At 37.9% G+C, this 22,234-nt stretch overlaps 1 protein-coding gene across 1 annotated transcript in view; it reads right to left on the bottom strand.

Moving 5' to 3' along the window:
- Positions 1-2,539: 2,539 nt before the first annotated feature.
- The window catches only part of zdhhc5a (zDHHC palmitoyltransferase 5a), a 41,855-nt gene continuing 22,160 nt past the window's right edge, over positions 2,540-22,234 (bottom strand). The window contains exons 7-12 of the mRNA XM_061988386.1: positions 17,892-17,983; positions 16,393-16,519; positions 14,194-14,299; positions 13,889-13,998; positions 8,269-9,218; positions 2,540-4,672 (exon numbers count right to left, since the gene is read on the bottom strand). Of these exons, the coding sequence (XP_061844370.1) occupies positions 4,639-4,672; positions 8,269-9,218; positions 13,889-13,998; positions 14,194-14,299; positions 16,393-16,519; positions 17,892-17,983 (1,419 nt within the window). The 3' untranslated portion in view covers positions 2,540-4,638. The remainder of the gene's footprint in view (positions 4,673-8,268; positions 9,219-13,888; positions 13,999-14,193; positions 14,300-16,392; positions 16,520-17,891; positions 17,984-22,234) is intronic.

Raw genomic sequence — 22,234 nt, 5'->3', positions numbered from 1 at the left:
CCACATTCACCCATTCACACACTGATGGCGGGAGCTGCCATGCAAGGTCCTAACCACGACCCATCAGGAGCAAGGGTGAAGTGTCTTGCTCAAGGACACAACGGACTCCGATGGCAGAAGCTGGTATTGAAACTGTATCACCCGAGACACACCAATTGGCAAAATTTTAAAAGAATAAAAAATTCTGGACAAAAATGACATTATTCTATTTTGAAAAAGTGAAGCGCTGTAAATACACACCTGCTACATCCATGGGACTGTAAGAAAGTCAGCTAAAAGCTCAAACAAAGTAGTTTTAGAAAAGACTAATTAAAAATAAGAATTTCAATGGACCACTGTGGAAAACAAGCAGTCAACAACAGCAAATGTCATGAACAGATTCATCATGTGAAGAATGTCAAAAGTCCTCACATGAGGCATCTGACCAAGTAGGATACAGCAAGAATTTCAAAATAAGGTTTGTAACATTGGGGCTTTGCTTTTTAATGTACTCACATTTTATTTAAACAATGACAATGTTCATTATAAATAAAATATACAGGTGTAAAAAAAAAAAAAAAATCACAAACCATGTTAAAAAATCATTTGGATTTTCAAGACAGCTGTTAGCATGTCAGGCTCACAGACGAGAGGTTTTGGGTTCTTTGAGGAGTTTTAATGTTCTGCACCTGCTTGGAGGCTTTTCTTTTTCTTGGTGCTCGGACCTCTTCCCACATCCCAAATAAACATGCATGTTAGGGTAAGAACTTGAGGGTGGGCAAATCCTGCCAAATATCAATTAAATAGATATCAAAAAATATATTTGATCAATACCAGTGTGATGAGTTTTATATTTATTATTTTCACATATATTCATTGTATTTGATGCTTTTCAAATACTCTATCTATATATGTTATTAGTCTACAAACTCACTGAATAAGTCATTGGACACGGGGGAATTAGGGGCAAAAAGCCAAGATATTGTTTACTTATTTTGCACTGTCGTAATAAAAGGAAATATTTTTATCTTGTTGCTTTATTTTTTCTTATATTGTTTGTTCAATTGTCCACAAATAAGTATGGGGATAATAAACATATATGGAGTTTGCCAAAAGTTGCTTTACTCTGATAATCACTGTCAACAAATTAAAAGGCAAAAATTATTAAATGTTGAAGTAAAAAATATCGGTAAAACTGGTATCGGAGATATTGGGCCAGTATTTACTTCTCCTGGTGTAAGATCAATGCCAAAATGTGCAGTATCGCCCTAGTTGGGGTTAGAAAATGAAGGGTAGGATTTTTAAGACAAGGTTTTACAGAAATATCGACCTTGTCTACTGGATCTTCTTACTAGTGCACGATTTGTTTCTGTATAAAACTCCCAATTTCTTTTTTCCAATCACTGACTTGTTCAAAGTCCAGTTTGGTCCATATTGATTCATAATTCATATACATGCGGTTTGTTGCACCATAAAAATATCTTCAAAACAATTTTAAAAAATGCACATTCAAAAATCACATCATTTTGTACACACTTGGAATATTCACATCGAAGAATAGACAAAACATCTGGTTGAGTCAATTCAAGTTTTTACCGCCACAAAATGCGTTTTTCAAAGAACTGAATTGTCAAAAGTGAGTATGGGCAGCAAAAAATGGCAGGAAGGTTTTCCTGGTGAGGAGAAGTGCACCTAAAACTACAAATCATAGGATTTGACTCTTCAAATATTACAATTTAACAGTTTTTTATATTATATTTTGACATATCTTTCATCGTTTTCCTTAAAGGGCTATTCCACCCAATTAGTGCCGTTTGAATCTTTTTAATAACATGCACATTAAAATTAACTATCAATAATTAATGTTTTAATATATATGATTTAAAATGAATTTGAACACTGGAAAAATAGCATTTGTTGCCTTTACCGATTTCCTAAAATTAGTGTCACCATCATATATGCTCATTTTAAATGTTTTTACACATTTTCTTTTTTTTTTTAAATAAATGTTTTTAGTCGTGTTTCTTGTGATTCTAACCTCTGAAAAATGTGGAATATTCCACAAGTCACATGATTCACAGGAAGTTGCTCATTTATTTTTTTCAGCATATTTCCTGTGTTTTTTTGTTTTTTAACTATGACGGAAGGGTTAAAATAACAGTCCTATTCCTTAAATTATTTTTTTTAGGTTTATTTTTAAAATACAACTTTTAGTTGAATTAATTTTTTTTATTTTATTTTTTTTTACAATAAAATGCACGTTAAAATTAACTGTAAATAATTTAATAGATTCTAAGTGATTTAATTGCATATTTTAAATATATAAATATACATATATATATACACATATATACACACACATATATATATATATACACATATACATATACATACACATATATATATATATATATATATATATATATATATATATATATATATATATACATATACATACACATATATATATATATATATATATATACACATATACACACACACATATATATATATATATATATATATATATATACACACACACATTTATATATATACACACACACACACACACATATATATATATATATATATATTTTTATTTTTATTTTTTTATTTATTTTTTTTAATTGAATTTGAACACTGGAAAAAAAAAAAGCATTTGTTGCCTATACTGGTTTCCTAAAATTAATTTTACCATCAAAGATGATCATTTTAAATGTTAAAGTTTTATTTTTACACATTTATTTTCTTGGTGATTCGGGCATCTGGTCAGGATGCTCCTGGAATGCCTCCCTAGGGAGGTGTTGAGGGCACATCCAACCACAGGGAAGACCCAGGACACGTTGGGGGGACTATGTCTCCCAGCTGGCCTGGGGATCCCCCGGGAGGAGCTGGACCAAGTGTCTGGGGAGAGGAAAGTCTTGGCTTCTCTGCTTAGGCTGCTGCCCCCGCGACCCGACCTCGCATAAGCGGAAAATATTTACGGGAGGTTTATTTTTTACAATACAAATTTTAGTTGAATGTCTTTAATGTGCTCAGTGTCAACATGCCGTTTGCCAACAACTCACTCCTTTTACTCAAATAAGTCAACAACCTTTTTTCAAAATAAAATAAGTTTTCTGATTTGTGCCAATACCTCAAAAACCAGTGAAGTTGGCACATTGTGTAAATGGTAGTTAAAAACAGAACACAATGATTTGCTAATCCTTTTCAATTTATTTTCAATTGAATAGACTGCAAAGACAAGATATTTTATGTTCGAACTGGAAAACTTTGTTATTCTTTGCAAATATTAGCTCATTTAGAATTTGATGCTTGCAACATGTTTCAAAAAAGCTGGTACAAGTGACAAAAAAGACTGAGAAAGTTAAAGAATGCTCATCAAACACTTATTTGGAACATCCCACAGGTGAACAGGCTACTTGGGAACAGGTGGGTGCCATGATTGGGTATAAAAGCAGCTTCCATGAAATGCTCAGTCATTCACAAACAAGGATGGGGCGAGGGTCACCACTTTGTGAACAAATGTGTGAGCAAATTGTCCAACAGTTTAAGAACAACATTTCTCAGCCAGCTATTGCAAGGAATTTAGGGATTTTACCATCTACCGTCCAGAATTTCATCAGAAGGTTCAGAGAATCTGGAGAAATCACTATACGTAAACGGCTAAGCCCGTGACCTTCGATCCCTCAGGCTGTACTGCATCAAAACCCCACATCAGTGTGTAAAGGATATCACCACATGGGCTCAGGAACACTTCCGAAAACCACTGTCAGTAACTACAGTTGGTCGCTACATCTGTAAGTGCAAGTTAAAACTCTACTATGCAAAGCGAAAGACATTTATCAACAACATCCAGAAATGCCGCCGGCTTCTCTGGGCCTGAGATCATCTAAGATCGACTCATGCAAAGTGGAAAAGTGTTCTGTGGTCTGACGAGTCCACATTTCAAATTGTTTTTGGAAATATTCAACATCGTGTCATTCGGACCAAAGGGGACAGTCTATTTAATTGAATATAAGTTGAAAAGGATTTTCGAATCATTGTATTCTGTTTTTATTTACCATTTACACAACATGCCAACTTCACTGATTTTGGGTTTTGTATTATCAAAGTCAGAGTTGAAAAAAAAATAAAAAAAATTAAGTTGGAGAGTTACAACAAGCTAATGGCACTGATTGGGTGGAATTATTCTCTCAGTGTTATTATGGGATGTATTTAGTTTCTTTCAAACTGGCTTTTGACAAATGATTGCAAAAAAGGTTCTTGTCTGGAGTGTGAATATTGACCATTAATGTTGGGCAGAAACAACCAAACAAGAGTAGTTTTAGCAATAAAGTGCCGTACTTCTCATTCACATACACAACAAGTCAGTTGCGGGTCCTGCCGGCTCAAATGAGCATTTTTTTAAACTAAAACCCAAACAAGTGTGGTGCTATTCAGTCCACGCTGTACATAAACACCACTTCACAGGTTATTAACAGCCAATCAGAAAGCTGAGATTGACAGGTTTCCTTTCACACCCTGAAGATGGCGCTGCAAACAAGACAGAAATGTCACAGGTGATACCTGACCACTCCTTTGCTGAGCGGAGATCCGCCGCACCGCGCGACGTGTTGACTGGGAGAGAAAGGAGAAGAAAATGGCCGACTGCCATTTTCAACTCAGCAGTTCTATTTGGTCCAACTCAACCCTGAATAGACAAGAAAAAACAAAAGACTATTTACAATCTTATCTGGTGTTGAAGATGCTGACATGCACACTAGACATGTTCCCATCAGGGATTTATGCTGCCGTTCCAATCACCTATGGTTGAAATGGGCCGATACCAATACCGATCACACGTATTTTCAATGTATTTACCATGAATTGATTTACGTTTAAGTTGAAAAACTTATTCGTGTGTTACCATTTAGTGGTCAATTGTACGGAATATGTACTGTACTGTGCAATCTACTAATAAAAGTTTCAATCAATCAATGGTGCAGTCGAACAATATCAGCACAATACTCACCTACTTGATTTTGTTCAATCCTAGTTGAGCTGTGACTTAAAGTTGAATGGCTTTGTAGACACACTGAGATGAATGAAATCTAAGGTCATTGTAGGGCTGGGCGATCTATGGAATATACTCGATATATTGCGGGGTTTGTCTCTGTGCGATATAGAAAATGACTATATCGTGATATTGGAGTATACGTTCTCACGCAGTTGCTTTTAGCTGCGGCCATTACACTACAGGCTCTTCTCACTCTTTCTTGTCTCTCCTTCTCACAGAGACATAAAACAAGCGCACCTTCTTACATACGTCACATACTGTCGTATGTGCAACGTCATACACTCTCGCGAAGCAGAGCTAACATTAGCTGTGGTGCTAGCGGTGGGGTGCGAGTGGTAACAAATGAAGGAAGAAGAATTCATTCCCAAGAAAAACAGCAGGGGGTCCATCGTCTGGCGGTGGTTTGGCTTCAAGCGGGAAGATGTTGAACAGACAACCGTAATATGTCAAGTATGCGGCAAAAGCGTTGCTACAAAAAGTAGCATTACTGCTAATTTGTAGCATCATTTGAAAAGTCACCTGCTAGAGACTGAAGAGTGCTTGAAACTCCGCATGTCAACATCTCCGGCCGGTGCCACACCAACAAAATGCCGAAGCAACAATTTCCAGATCAACATCGTATGAAAAAAACAGTCAACAACAGAAGGAGATAACAGCAGGAACCTACCACAAAAGGAAGGAAATACACTATTTGATTTCCTATTGTGCAGCTCATTTTTATTTGACAGTTATTGAAATATTTTGTGACATCATGCACAAAAGTGCACTTTATTAGTTTTAAACTATTGTAGTGGCGTTCTGTACAAAAAGTGCACTTTAATTTAGTGTTGTTTTGATATGTCATCTTAGTGACATCATGCACAAAAGTGCACTAATAGCTTGTTTTAAAATGTCTCTGACAATCTTGCACTTTCTGTTTTGAAATGACATGAATGTTTGTGCCACTGCTTAATAACTGTTTAATAAATACACTTTTGGTCAATTGACTTAGTTGTGATTTCCCTCTGCATGAAAGGTTAGTATAAAGAAGAATGTTTTAATGTAGACACATAGAATCATCATACTGCTGTATTATTAGTTTATATTATATTATTAGTGATTCCCAGAGCCCAAAAAAAGTCTGCGGGCTGTAGAGCGTTTTCTATTCGGGCTCCAGCACTATGGAATGCCCTCCCAGTAACAGTTAGAGATGCTACCTCAGTAGAAACATTTAAGTCCCATCTCAAAACTCATTTGTATACTCTAGCCTTTGAATAGCCCCCCTTTTTTAGACCAGTTGATCTGCCGTTTCTTTTCTTTTCTCCTCTGCTCCCCCCTATCCCTTGTGGAGGGGAAGACACACAGATCCGGTGGCCATGGATGGGGTGCTGGCTGTCCGGGTTCGGGACCCGGGGTGGACCGCTCGCCTGTATATCGGTTGGGAACATCTCTGCGCTGCTGACCCGTCTCCGCTCGGGATGGTTTCCTGCTGACCCCACTGTGGACTGGACTCTTACTGTTATGCTGGATCCACTATGGACTGGACTCTCACAATATTATGTTAGACCCACTCGACATCCATTGCATTCGGTCTCCCTAGAGGGGGGGGGGTTACCCACATATGCGGTCCTCTCCAAGGTTTCTCATAGTCATTCACATCGACGTCCCACTGGGGTGAGTTTTTCCTTGGCCTTATGTGGGCTATACCGAGGATGTCGTTGTGGCTTGTGCAGCCCTTTGAGACACTTGTGATTTAGGGCTATATAAATAAACATTGATTGATTGATTGATATGCATCAAGTGTTCATTCAAGGCTAAGGCAAAATATATATCGTGTATCGTGACATGGCCTAAAAATATCGAGATATTAATAAAAGGCCATATCGCCCAGCCCTAGGTCATTTTGTTCTTTATGGTGGTTTTGAAAACAATTTTTTCCTCCAAATTTTTAACTAACTTGAAGTGTTTTGTCCAGAGGACTATTATTATTATTATTATGTACATTTTCAAAAAGTGTTGTCCAGTTTTGGCCTGAAGTAAAACAAAGAAAACCATCTGAAGTTGTCGTAGTTGTATTTTTAAGTTATTATGTCATGATTTTACCCGTCCGGTCCACGTGGGAATAGATTTTTCTCCAATGCAGCCCCTGAGCTAAAATGAGTTCAACACCCCTGGATTAGTTGATTGAAGAGCTAACTTTCGCAGCTAGTGGGTCTACAACAGGGATGTCAAACTCATTTTAGCTCAGGGGCCACATGGAGGAAAATCTATTCCCAGCCGGACTATAAAAATCATGGCATTAAAACTACAAAATAAAGACAACTTCAGTTTTGTTTTCTTTGTCTTACTTTGGCCAAAAATAGAACAAACACATTCTGAAAATATTACAATAAAAATATAGAAAAAAATACCGGCAGCGGTAAAGTTTAGATCCATGAAGGAAAGAAGAAAGTGAATGAATGTTTATAACTGAATACATTTACATATGCATGAAAATGTATTTTCTTTTGTATTATTTTTTTTAATGACTCAAGTACCGTTTATGACAACCTTTTTCCAACAGGATAATGCATACATTATTTGCTTTTAAAACGGTTACAAAAAAGAGGGACCCCAAAACTTTACTGTGGGACCCCATTTTAATGACTTGATGGGGTCCCCGGGACCCCATTTTAAAAATTCCTAGCACCAACACTGATGGAGTATTGGTGCGTGCAAAACAGCAGCAGATGGCTGTGGCCTGAGGGACGCTTCTAATACTAATCAAATATCATCTGGGGGCCATAGATCATTCATTGACTTTGACACATAAGGTCTATGACGATGACTTCTGCTTTGTTTGATCAACCGTTTTACTGCCGTGTGACAAGCAATCAAAAGGTTTTTCCATATATCTCATTTTACAGCGTATATATCTGCGTCTTTATGTAAAAAAAAATTTCTCTTCTAAAATTTGGTCGTTGCGGCTTAAATACCTGTACCCAAAATACGGTAATTTATGGCAGAAAATGTTGTAGAATATGCTTTAAAAATGATTTTAGAGATCAGCCATGTGGAAAAGCCGCAATATTTGAAGCGCAATGTGGCTAGGGACGATCACAATTTTCAGACTTTTCAGGAAGAAAACAAGCAAAGGGAATAGAAGAAGGAACTCACAGGGAATCTGCCAGGGCAAGGAAGAAGAAGAAGAAGAAGAGGAGAGGTCAATGTCATCAGTTTAAAGTGCTGTTATGACGTAATCTTCTACTCACTTTGGTGCTGATGCCCCCGCCATTGTCCCTCCGCTTCCTCCCGCTGGTCCGGCCGCATTCGCCCCAGCTGCCGATGAAGCCTTTCGGATAAGCCGGTACTGCATTTCGGCGGCGGCGGCGCTCGAGTAAGACAAGGACTTGCCGAGAGGCGGCGGGTGTGATGAGAGGGAGGGGTAATTTGTGGAAGATGATGATGGGGGGGTGTCTGTGGAGCGAGTGCGGTGTGGGAAGGCGTGGTGGGGCAGGTGAGGCGCCATGTAGCGAGATGAGGAATGGTGATGATGGTGATGGTGGTGATGGTGGTGGTGAGGAGGATGTGGCACAGGAGGAGGCACAGACGCTTGACAGACAGGAAGTGGGTGAACATTTCTGTGAGGGTCCACCATATGACGCTCCCTCTCAGGGGAGTAGCAGGTGGAGGAGGTGGAGCGATGGAGGAGGGCGTGATGGTGCTGAGGAGACTGCGAATGCACGTCCACATCTCTGCGGTGTGAAGACACGAAGGACGACACGTAGCCGCCGCCTCCCGCCGGACAAACCTCCCCCGCCGCCATTAAGCTGTCACATGACAGGCTGCCGTTAGGTGCGGGGTGATGAGGGGGAGGCGTGTGATTGGCTAAGCTCTTGAAGCTGCTGGAGGTAGTGTTGGATTCAGAGATGTGGGCAGCGCCTGCTGAGGTGTGCATGGAGCAGGAGGACTGAGAGACCACTCCTGATAGGACGGCAGGGTCGGGAAATGAAGGGTAGGAGCGGCCGGCCAGAGAGTAGGCGGGAGCGCCTCCCTCGACGCCATCTTTTCTCTCGCTGTCAGCGCCTCCTCTGACAGACGAGCTGTCCCTGCTGTCCAGACTCGGCTGGGAGCGGAACCCAGGCTGCTGGCTGGCCTGAACCAAGGAGGAAGTGGAGGAGGAAGAATCCCGACTGCTGTTGGCTCGCTCTCTCTGACTCAACTGGACCACCAAGGAAAAGAGAAAAACACCTTTTATTATTTTCACAACACTTTTTAACTGAAACGTAAAGCTTTAGAGCTTACAAATGCTAAATTTTCAAGAACACTTTAAATGTGTTAATACAGATTTGTGCTTGACTTATAAACTCATGAAGTCGCTAAGTGACCTATTTTGGAGTGGTGGTCATGTGACCATACAAGGATATAACTTCCCCAAAATGGCAGTGTGTCACGTAAGCTACAGTCGTGTTTACATACACTGATAAAGAACATAATGTCATGGCTGTCTTGAATTTCCAATCATTTCTACAACTGTTATTTTTTTGTGATAAGAGTGATTGGAGCACATACTTGTTTGTCACAAAAAACATTAATGAAGTTCATTGCTGGGTATTGTGGCCAAACAGCTCAATTTTTGTTTCATCTGACATCACATGGACAAAGATAAGACCTTCTGGAGGAAAGTTCTGTGGTCAGATTAACCAAAAATTGAGCTGTTTGGCCACAATACCCAGCAATATGTTTGGAGGAGAAAAGGTGAGGCCTTTAATCCCAGGAACACCATTCCTACCGTCAAGCATGGTGGTGGTAGTATTATGCTCTGGGCCTGTTTTGCTGCCATTGGAACTGGTGCTTTACAGAGAGTAAATGGGACAATGAAAAAGAGGATTACCTCCAAATTCTTCAGGACAACCTAAAATCATCAGTCCGGAGGTTGGGTCTTGGGCGCAGTTGGGTGTTCCAACAGAAAAATGACCCCAAACACACATCAAAAGTGGTAAAGGAATGGCTAAATCAGGCTAGAATTAAGGTTTTAGAATGGCCTTCCCAAAGTCCTGACTTAAACCTGCGGACAATGCTGAAGAAACAAGTCCATGTCAGAAAACCAACAAAAGGAGTGGTCAAAAATTCAACCAGAACCTTGCCATAAGCTTGTGGATGGCTACCAAAAGCGCCTTATTGCAGTGAAACTTGCCAAGGGACATGTAACCATATATTAACATTGCTGTATGTATACTTTTGACCCAGCAGATTTGCTCACATTTTCAGTAGACCCATAATAAATTCATAAAAGAACCAAACTTCATGAATGTTTTTTGTGACCAACAAGTATGTGCTCCAATCACTCTATCACTAAAAAAATAAGAGTTGTAGAAATGATTGGAAACTCAAGACAGCCATGACATTATGTTCTTTATGTCTGGTATGTAAACTTTTGACCACGACTGTAGCTTTTGTATTGTTTTCTTTTTTTAAATAAAAGCTCATTTTCAAGCCATTTAACAATTCTACAGCTTCAATTAATTGTCAAATTTTCCAAGTTAACTATGTTCTTAATATATTTCTTCAAATAATTCATTTGAAGAAATATGAATTTCATATTTTCTGACTTATAAATGTTACAATGTTGGATAATTGTTTTTAAAAATGCCAAAGCATCAAATCATAAGGTTCATGCATTTTGTTAGTTTTGGATGCATGTTTGCTGGGTTTTGCGGTCTGGTGACGTCACAGCGATATGGACGTAGGGCTGGGCGATTATATGATTGTGATCGTTGATCTTGATTAATTGGAGTCTGATCACGATGATCAGCATATTTCCCCGATCAAACATGGCGAAAATGTATGTTAGAAGTTACCGCAGTAGTAAACAATAGATAACCAATGGTGCTTGGTATAATCCTTTATTGACCGTGATCCTGTGTGTGTCTTTAAATGTGTGTGTACGTTTGTGAAAAAGTGTGTCGTGTGCGCGACCATCTCGTTCCAATGTCGCGAAAGTCAGTCTCCTCACGACGTAATTAATGTTCAATCTTAAAGTTAAAGTACCAATGATTGTCACACACACACACTAGGTGTGGTGAAATTTGTCCTCTGCATTTGACCCATCCCCCTGATCACCCCCTGGGAGGTGAGGGGAGCAGTGGGCAGCAGCAGTGCCACGCCCGGGAATAATTTTTGGTGATTTAACCCCCAATTCCAACCCTTGATGTTGAGTGCCAAGCAGGGAGGTAATGGGTCCCATTTTTATAGTCTTTGGTATGACTCGGCAAGGGTTTTTGAACTCACAACCTACCGATCTCAGGGCGGACACTCTAATCCAGTGGTTCTTAACCTTGTTGGAGGTACCGAACCCCACCAGTTTCACATGCGCATTCACCGAACCCTTTTTTAGTGAAAAATAAAAACTTTTTTTTTTTTTTTTTCAAATTCAAGACAAAGTTATGTTTTTTTACTGGTGCACAAAATGAACCGTGCATAAGCATCACCTTGCTCAAAGAACAAAACCAACACAGCATGAACTCACAACAAATTACACACCTGCAAATCAGATGGAAATTAGAGGGAACATTGTTTGGGGGTATCCATAATATGCCGATAGAGAGAAGTTTTTATTTTCACGATGAGTTGGGTGTGTCTCGACCTCCGCGGCAGAGGCTCCGCCGAACCCCTAGGGTTCGATCGAACCCAGGTTAAGAACCACTGCTCTAACCACTGGGCCACTGAGTAGTGCCTCGTCCCCTTACACAGCTGGAAGTGCAGCCCAGAAGAACAAAATAAAGAAATATGACTAGCATGGAAGTTGAAACAACATTCAAAAAAGGAGCAGGACTTTAGTTTCACTATCTGCTGCAAATCACCAGTAATACTGACCCAAATGCGTCTATGTGACTGTATTGGTCCCCACTGGGAGAGTTAACACACCCACTAATTCAACCAGAAAAGGCATTTTTATATCCAAGTATTTTGTAATCAGACTTTTTGTTTATGTGTCTGCAAAGATTCCACTCCTCTGATATAACATGTGCTAAAAGAAAAAAAAACATGTGTCCCTGCTGTTGGAGTAACAAGCACAATAGTCCCAGTATACCGGTATAAAAAAAACTCTGAAGAGAGACACTTTGTGTTCTTTTTGTTTGTTTGTGGATAAAAAAACATTTTGTTCCTGACATATCATTTAACTTTTCATATGTGTTGGTACACATTTTTTTTACATTACCTGAATTTAGATTGCACTTTTATGTATTTTGATTTAATAAGAACGAGACAAGCGGTAGAAAATGGATGGATGGATGGATAAACTACAATATTTGGGTTTTAAAAACAATTCCACAATCTGGGTCACTGTTTGCCAAAGCACAGGTGAAAAGCACTGATGTATACAAGCAACTAAAAAATACAAATAATTCATCATTTGAAAGTGTTTAGAAAATGTTAACTTGAAATAAAAATCTTAGTGTTCACTACACTAATTATACTGTTTACTGCAGAATGTTTGTGATGACAAGCAAAACAAGTTGTTCTTTGCCCCCACAAAACGTACCAAAAAATAAGCAAAACCGTGGCTCTAAAACTGACGTACAGACCGTAGTTAGTAGTAGGTTACCTTTACTGTTTCACCTCTAGTAAACACAATCATAAATATGAAGAAAATGACCGTTGTCAGCTGTTAGCAAACATTACCTCAATCAAACATGATGGAAATGTTTGTTACAAGATACTGCAATAGTAAACAGTAAGGATGCGGTACTCGGTATAATCCTGCACGAGACAATCCGCTTTAATTTAAAAAAAATAAATTGTGATATTAATCAAGATCGGATGATATGAAAAAATGAATTGTGATTTTATTTTTTTTGCCATAACGCCCAGCACTAGGTGGACGTACTTATTTAGACACAAGGTCACTTTCCCTCTGCTTTAGACTGAGAAAACACAAATAAGGTAGGCTAACATATTTTTTTCATTTAATCTTGGCATGTGCATGATAACCCAGACATGCAACATCCATCCATCCATCCATTGTCTACCGCTTGTCCCTAACATGCAGTAACATAAATGCTGCTAAAAGCAGCTTTTGTTTTTTTTGCAGAGTCAGAGGTGTACATAATGTTGTGACCAGTTGAATCTATATAATGTTTATTAGGTTTATTTTTGACCGTGTCTGGAAAATAAATAGCGGAGACGACTTCAAGATATTTAAATAGTCTACATTTCCAAAAGTTCAATTATGATGCTTTTGGAAATGGGGTGTGTGTGGTTTCATTTGCAATCTGGGAATGCCTCCACAATCAAAAATCTTGAAGAAAAAAAGGTCATAAAATTGACCGTGGAGCAAAATGTACGCAACATTCACACCAAAGCCTATCCAATATACATTACATTAGGAAGTGTTTTAAATGTAGATTCAATTCATCATAGATCCCCTTTAAAACAAACTAGGAAAATATAGCTAACTAGCTTTTAACCTCAAAATTGCTATAGAAAACCTGATGCGACATATTTGTCACAATAGCAAAAATGCTATTAAGATATTGGCCGCTTTACATATCCTACGAAGTGAGACCTACACTGTTACAAGGTCCATTTCTCAGATGATATAATTGTTGATGACTGAAGTGCTGATAGCAACCCAACCTAACCCCCCCGGACTGTAAATAATTCAATGTATATACTCTGATGATTAACTTGTGTGATGACTGTATTATGCTAATAGTATATACCGGTATTTGTACCTTGAATTGATTTACGTGGACCCTGACTTAAACAAGTTGAAAAACTTATTCGGGTGTTACCATTTAGTGGTGAATTGTACGGAATATGTACTGTACTGTGCAATCTACTAATAAAAGTCTCAATCAAATCAATCAAAGGCCAAGTGTGCATTACCTGGTTTGCATACGCGTGGGTGAGGGGGGTGTGGTTCTTTCCAGGGCTGTAGGAGGGTCTGTATTTATACATCGTGGGCGTGGGAGGTACTTTGTTTACTAGATTGTAATCTGGAGAGAAATTATGAAAAAAGATTTCAGCGCAAAAATATTTGCACTGTTTTTCATAAACAATTTTTTAGGGCAGCGACACTGCCATGATGCAAGGCATCAAAGGACTCATACTGTTTGTGTACAAGTTATATATACTGCCATAGGAATATGATACAAATTCAGTGTGTACAACAACAACGCTGACATCATTACCGTGCGTGTTCCGCCTGGTGATGCCAAGGTAGTGAAGCTCTGGTTTGGGAGGTGGAGGCTCAGCGTCACATGACTGGCTTTCTTGCATATCCAGACTGGACTTTGACTGGAACAATGACACGCATCACAATAACAACATGGAAAACTAGTAATTAAAAAATGTTGTGACACAGACGAGTAACTGAAACACGTCACTTATATAAATCAAACTAGGGAAAACATTCAAAACAAAACATTTAAAAATTCACAACCAATTGTCATAAATATTGCAGTAATACAGAACATCGAGAACATGCGGAAAACGACTTGCTTGCCAAAACTCATATTTCCTGTGGTCCAAGAATGCAATTCCACTCGCCGTAACTGTCATTGGTGCATAATAAGGAAGTGCCGTTGTTGTGGCTACTTGCTAACTATCGGTGTTATGAGGATGTTGTTTCGGCATATGTGGATAGGCAATAAAGTTGACCTACTTTTTTTACTGGTGTGGTTACTACTGTTTAATTTAGCACCAGGTTCTATTATGAAACCGTGTTTGGGTGCCCATCCTTAGGTGGCAGTGCTGTCATTTATTGCTCAGAAAAACACTGTTGCAGAAAGAGAGACCAAGTTTGTGTGTGAAGAATAAAAATGAAATGTTGTCAAAAGGCAGGCATATGTTGGTCCGCGCATAGATAAATGTACACCACGACGTGAAATGCACATACACAGGAGACTAGCATCCTTTGGTGTGTATCATTAAAAATATGATTGAGTTCTAGGGCAATCAAAATTAATGTTGATCTGATGTACCATCCATCCATCCATCCATTTTCTGCCGCTTATTCCCTTCGGGGTCGCGGGGGGGCGCTGGAGCCTATCTCCATAAAACTATAATTGGCCACTTTTTTTCCTGCGCTTTGAACCCTGCATCTTATAAAACGATGCGGCAAATGTATGGATTTTTCTTCGCTGACAGCCATAATGCAAAAAGCTACAAAAAAAAACAAGCAAATACACTGAATATGTGTTATTGTCTCTGCTATGCCGCCATCTTTTGGACAAGTTTGCTCACTGCAGGTGCTGCATTGCCCTTTTGTTTAGACTCGTACTTTCAACCACAAGTAGTTGAACTTTGGTCTTCTAGCTATTCATAGCGTCTCTACTTTTATGGATTCGTCATTCATCACTTCAAGCACCATTTGTAAGTTTTTCAATATAACTTAAACAATTCTTACTTACTACTTTGTCCCATATGTGATGTCTGTAGGAGTGTTTTTAATGCATTTTTGTACATGCTATCGTAATATAATCAAGCACGCCTCGTTAGCATTAGCAAATATGCTAACACACTTAAGAGTGTCTTTGTTAGCATTATTAACTTACAATGGCATTCTTTTTGTGTTGTTTCAGTTTCGCAAATTCACCAAAACATCACCGTGGAGTTATTGAGTCTGTTAAGCTGATTGGAGAGCTGGCTTGTGCAGCTAGTGGGTCCATGACGATAACTTCTGTTTTGTTTGAACAGCCCTTTTACTGCCGTGTTACAAGCACAGTTTGGAAACAATTAAGGTATGTAAATAAACATGTATAAAATATTTCTGTGTAAATAACACAAGATATATATATATATATATATATATATATATATATATATATATATGGCTTATAGTCCGGTGCAGCTAAAATATGGAAACATATTTTATTCATTTGGGGTTAGTGCATGTGCATCACAATACGAAGGTCCGGAGTAGTCCTGAGTTCAATCCCTGGCTCGGGATCTTTCTGTCTGGAGTTTGCATGTTCTCCCTTCCGGGTACTCCGGCTTCCTCCCACCTCCAAATACATGCACCTGGGGATAGGTTGATTGGCAACACTAAATTGGCCCTAGTGTGTGAATGTGAGTGTGAATGTTGTCCGTCAATCTGTGTTGGCCCTGTGATGAAGTGGCGACTTGTCCAGGGTGTACCCCGCCTTCCGCCCGAATACAGCTGAGATAGGCTTCAGCACCCCCCGTGACCCCAAAAGGGACAAGCGGTAGAAAATGGATGGATGGATGTAAAATTATTTCCATTGAAGATATGAAGGCATTAATGCATGTTTCAAACTCTCACAATTCTACTCGCTGGCACAGATTAGTGGCAAAACAGGAAGCGTACCAGCATACAATAATAAGCAACTAAACTGCATGACAGTTAAACTTCAATGAACTTATCTCACCCGATGAAGATTTCCTCTAAGGCCATTGTCCAGGATCTTAGCTGTGAGCTGAGTGTCAGAGAGCTGTGGCTGCAGAAATGGAGGCTGGACACACACCCTCGGCACACACTTCTTTCTGGTCAAATATCTGCACAGGATACCAAAGATTGTCATTCGTTGACCAAATTGTAGTTCACAAAAAAAAGCATGGGAAGGGTGGGGTCCTTTTTATCGGAAATGTGTCCCGTGAAAAAACGTCCGACCGGAACTCTCTAATAACTAAAGTTCCGTGGGTGAATTATGTAAACTCACTATACTGGTAGTTTTTAGTGCTTCCATAGCGAGATATAAGTTAGAACTTTACACTACTTTATATTAGAAATTGCAAAAGTGGAGGATGAATGTCCCATAACAAGAAGATAGAGAAAAAGAAGAAGTTTATCGACAACGGTATCAGCACGGACTACAGTGTGGACGTAAGCAAATTTTCAGGACTTATGCAGATCCCAAATACACATCAGCAGGTACCAGAAGGTAAGAAAAGTTAGTTTTGCATAATATTGTGAAACAAAACACCAGATAATATGTCTGCTAATGGGTGCCATTTTGCGGTCCTTATACACACACCATCATAACATCTCTGACTACGGTAGCCGTAATGGGCCGACAATCCATCAAGCGGTGCGGCTTCAAAGTCATACTACAACATTTTGACAGATTTTTGAGTGCCGTGTGTAATGTTCTTTATTTTCAATGGAACATTTAAAGTTTTGGTGTTTTACTGGCGTCATATCGCAGTCTACATGTATCTCTTATGTGTGACTACCATCTACCGGTCAAACTTATTCTACCATGTACCAAATAAAATTGCTTCAAGGTCATTAAGCACAACCAGAATTATTCCATACATTAGGTGCACCGGGTTATAAGGTGCACTGTCGATTTTGAGAAAATGAAAGGACTTTAAGTGCGCCTTATAGTTCGAAAAATACGGTATAAAAAATGTCCACTGTAGAGGATACTGCTTCTCTCAAAGTAAAAGTTGAGACAGTAGATGTTCCCACACTTAAAAATACCTGTTTGTAGTAATAGCTATGATGAGATCATTTTCTGTGTTCAATTACAGTAAGTGTGTTTATCCTAAACATTGCTGCCACTTCATCTTACACACCATGGCATTAATACCAAGTCTTTTAAAAAAAAAATTAACCACAATAATATCTTATCTTAAAAAAGGTTTTAGATCTTTGAGTTCAGCATGAAAAATGTGAGCCAAAACATGTGGCTTTTTTTTTTGTTGAGTGCAAACATTCTAAATAAGTCTTTTTCTAGCAAAATGGAAGTTTCAGTTCAGAGTTTAGGAGGTTGCCTTCCACTTTTTCCAGTCTAAAAAGCTACATATTTGGAAGAGGAGAATGTTCCTCACTGTTTTACAGTATATGACTACAATTTTAGGTTATAAGAGACTTTAAAAGACAATCATGAACAGAGGTAACATTGGGAAAAAAGTAAAAGGGCACCTGGGTGCTTGCGAACTGCAGAGAACATGAGTGACGTTCTTCCAACAGCCGTTTGTAAAAGGATTAACTCCTCCTCTGAACTTGCCAGTGACCTGAGGAAAAGACAAAGACAAATTGTGAAAATAGACACTAATACTCAAATCAAAAGGAGTAGAAGGTATGATATTCTATTAATGTAGAAGTTATGAAAATTTTAATACACAAGATGACAAAGAGCGTGTGCAGGAAATAAAATTAAAAAAAACAATCATCTGGTGTTAACTTCTAAGTATCCATGGTGACACATTGTCAAAACACTTTAAATGTTAAAATCTTATACAACTCTTGAAATCATGCAGTTCCTAAATGACAAACATTTTAGAGTGGTTGTCACAGGATAGGATAGGATAGACTTTTATGAATCCCACAAAGAACTACAGAGGCAGAAATTAAGTACAAAAAGTATAAAAACAAGTTAACATACATACTACGATTATGTAGAAAAGAATATTACAGTGAATTATTGGACAAGAACAAAACTAATATGAGAGCAACATGGGGCATCCTCAATAGCATTATTAAAAATGGCACTAAGAGGGACTACCCTCAATACTTCTTAGACGGAAATAAAAAAAATGACAACATAAAGGAAGTAGTTGAAAGCTTCAATAATTATTTTGTAAATATTGGACCAAAATTGGAAGAAAGGATTCCAGACCCAGTTTCAATTGAGGACTATAATGATACCATAGAGCGAAATCCCAACTCCATGTTCCTCAGTAATGTGACACAGGAGGAAATAGTTACAATCGTGAAAAAATGTAAATCCAAGACTTCAACTGATTGTAATGAAATTGATATGGAAACGATAAAAAAGGTTATTGAAGAGATCTCAGGACCATTAATGTATATTAGTAACCTATCATTTCAAACAGGTACATTTCCAAACAAAATGAAAATAGCTAAAGTTGCACCAATTTACAAGACTGGCGACAAACATCAATTTACAAACTATAGACCTGTTTCCTTACTTCCACAATTTTCTAAAATCATTGAAAAACTGTTCAATAACAGATTAGAGAGTTTCATAAATAAAAATAGAATACTCGAAGAAAATCAATATGGATACAGAGCTAATGTTTCAACTTCGATGGCTTTAATTGAAATTACAGAAGAAATTACCAATGCTATAGATAATAAAAAATGTGCGGCAGCAGTTTTTATGGATCTAACTAAAGCATTTGACACAATTAATCACAATATTCTAATCAAAAAACTAGAACGATATGGCATCAGAGGGTTAGTCTTAAACTGGATAAGAAGTTATCTAATGAACAGGAAACAATACGTGAAGGTAGGCGAACACACCTCTGCAACGCTAAATATATCCTGTGGTGTACCTCAGGGATCAATACTAGGACCTAAATTATTCAATCTATATATAAATGACATTTGTAAAGTTACAAAAGATTTAAAGTTAGTATTATTTGCGGATGATACAACAGCGTTTTGTTCAGGAGAGAATACACAGAAGATACTACAAATAATAACAGAAGAAATTAACAAATTAAAAAGATGGTTTGACAAAAACAGACTATCGTTGAATCTCAGTAAAACTAAAATAATGCTATTTGGTAACAGTAGAAGAGAAAGTCAAACACAAATACAAATAGACGGAATAGAAATTGAAAGAGTAAATGAAACCAAATTTCTAGGTATAATGATTGATGATAAATTGAACTGGAAATCTCACGTAAAAAATATACAACATAAAGTAGCAAGAAACACGTCAATAATGAATAAAGCAAAACATGTTCTAGACAAAAAATCACTTCATATTCTCTACTGCTCACTAGTGTTACCATATCTGAGTTATTGTGCAGAAATATGGGGAAATAATTACAAAAGTACACTTCATTCATTAACGGTGTTACAAAAAAGATCAGTTAGAATAATACATAATGTTGGATATAGAGAACACACAAATCCTTTATTTATTGAATCAAAGATTCTGAAATTCTACGACATAGTGAATTTGCAAACAGCTAAAATTATACACAAAGCAAACTATAACCTGCTACCCAAGAATATACAACAATTCTTCTCAAAAAAAGAGGAGAAATATAATCTTAGAGAGAAATGTAATTTAAAACATTTGTATGCACGTACAACACTTAAGACCTTCAGTATATCAGTATGTGGAATTAAATTATGGAATGGATTAAGCAAAGCAATCAAACAATGTACTAATATGATCCACTTCAAGAAACTCTTCAAACTTAAAGTGTTTACAAAGTACAAAGAAGAAGAACCATGATAAACATTCTGAATTTATTTAACTCATCCATTCTTTCATTCTTTCACTCACAAAATAATCTTACTTATCTCAACATATGAAATGTAACTTACTTCACCAATTATTATTTATTTACTTATTTTATTGTGATTACTTATGGAGTATATTGTGAATAAATTGAGAACAGGAAGTGAACAAAAGTTTTAGCAACTGTCATGTAAAAGAAAAGGGGTAGGATTAAATAAGCTTTGCTTCTTCCTACTCCTTTTCGAACATGTTGAAAAGAGAAACTGGAGATTGTGATGTATCATGTTGTATACTTGCATGTTCGAAATAAACTCAAACTCAACAATGGGGTAATTATAAACAAATACAATACAGGCCAAAAGTTTGGACACACCTTCTCATTTCAATGCATTTTCTTTATTTTCATGACTATTTACATTGTAGATTGACACTGAAGGCATCAAAACTATGACACCTGTGAAGTGAAAACCATTTCAGGTGACTACATCTTGAAGCTCATCGAGAGAATGCCAAGAGTAATCAGAGCAAAGGGTGGCTATTTTGAAGGACCTAGAATATAAAACATGTTTTCAGTTATTTCATCTTTTTTTGTTAAGTACATAACTCCACATGTGTTCATTCATAGTTTTGATGCCTTCAGTGACAATCTACAATGTAAATAGTCATGAAAATAAAGAAAACGCATTGAAGGAGAAGGTATGTCCAAACTTTTGGTCTGTACTATATATAGTCATGGGAATATACCAGGGTGTAGCTTTTCCAAAATGGCAGTGTGTCAGCTAAGCTAGTTAATTTCAAAAAGCTTATTTTTTTGCCATAAAGCACGTTTTAAAAAACAATTACCAATTCTAATACTTTAATAGGGTGTTAAATACTACATTTTAACTCCATCCATCCATCCATCTTCTTCCGCTTATCCGAGGTCGGGTCACGGGGGCAGCAGCCTAAGCAGGGAAGCCCAGACTTCCCTCTCCCCAGCCACTTCGTCCAGCTCTTCCTGTGGGACTCCATTTTAACTGTTCTGACTATATATATTCAATGAGTTCATATAAAAAAACTAGGAATATATCGTTACCTGGCTTTTAGCCTTAAAATTGCTATGGTTAGCCTGACGGGACATATTTGTCACAATAAAAAGAATGCTAATAAGACACTTTAACACAGTGATTTTCAACCTTTTTTGAGCCAAGGCACATTTTTGTCATTGAAAAAATGCGGAGGCACACCACCAGCAGAAAACATAAAAACATTAAACTCAGCAGTTGATATTGACAATAAAAAAATGTTCTCGCAAGTTTTGGATAAGAATTCAAACCATAACCAACCATGCACGACTATAGCTCTTGTCTCAAAGTACTGTCACATCACGCTGTGACTTATTTGGGGTTTTTGGTGTCTTCCTGTGTGTAGTGTTTTAGTTCTTGTCTTGCACTCTCATTTTGGTGGCTTTTCCTGTTTTGTTGGTATTTTCCTGTCGAAGTTTCATGTCTTCTGTACATTGTTGATTGTCATGTCATGTTCGGATGTAATTTGTGGACGTCGTCTGCTCCACACGCCGTAAGTCTTTGCTGTCGTCCAGCATTCTGTTTTTGTTTACTTTGCAACCAGTTCAGTTTCAGTTTCGTTCTGCATAGCCTTCCCTAGCGTCAATGCCTTTTCTTAGCGGCACTCGCCTTTTGTTTATTTTTGGTTTAAGCATTAGATACCTTTTTACCTGCACACTGTCGTCTGCATATTGGGATCACAACAAACCATGTTTCCGACATCTACAAAGCAATTAGCTACCAGCTGCCACCTACTGATATGGAAGAGTACAACATGGGCACTCTGCCGCGCTCTAGACAGCACCTGAAAAACACTGCTTTAACATACACACAAAGTTCGATATAAGGCGGTCATTGGGGTACATAAAATACCAATCACGTTGTTCCCGAGTTATTTAGAAATCCTTATTTTAAAAAAAATACAATTAAAACAGTGGCTCTCGAATTGTTGTACTGATACGCTGACTCCATCTAGTGGTACACCAAAGAAACACTTG

This window comes from Nerophis lumbriciformis, linkage group LG27 (genome assembly GCF_033978685.3).
Source record: "Nerophis lumbriciformis linkage group LG27, RoL_Nlum_v2.1, whole genome shotgun sequence".
Taxonomy (NCBI): domain Eukaryota; kingdom Metazoa; phylum Chordata; class Actinopteri; order Syngnathiformes; family Syngnathidae; genus Nerophis; species Nerophis lumbriciformis.
The sequence above is the reverse complement of the archived record's forward strand: the minus strand, read 5'-3'. Positions and strand labels throughout refer to the sequence as shown.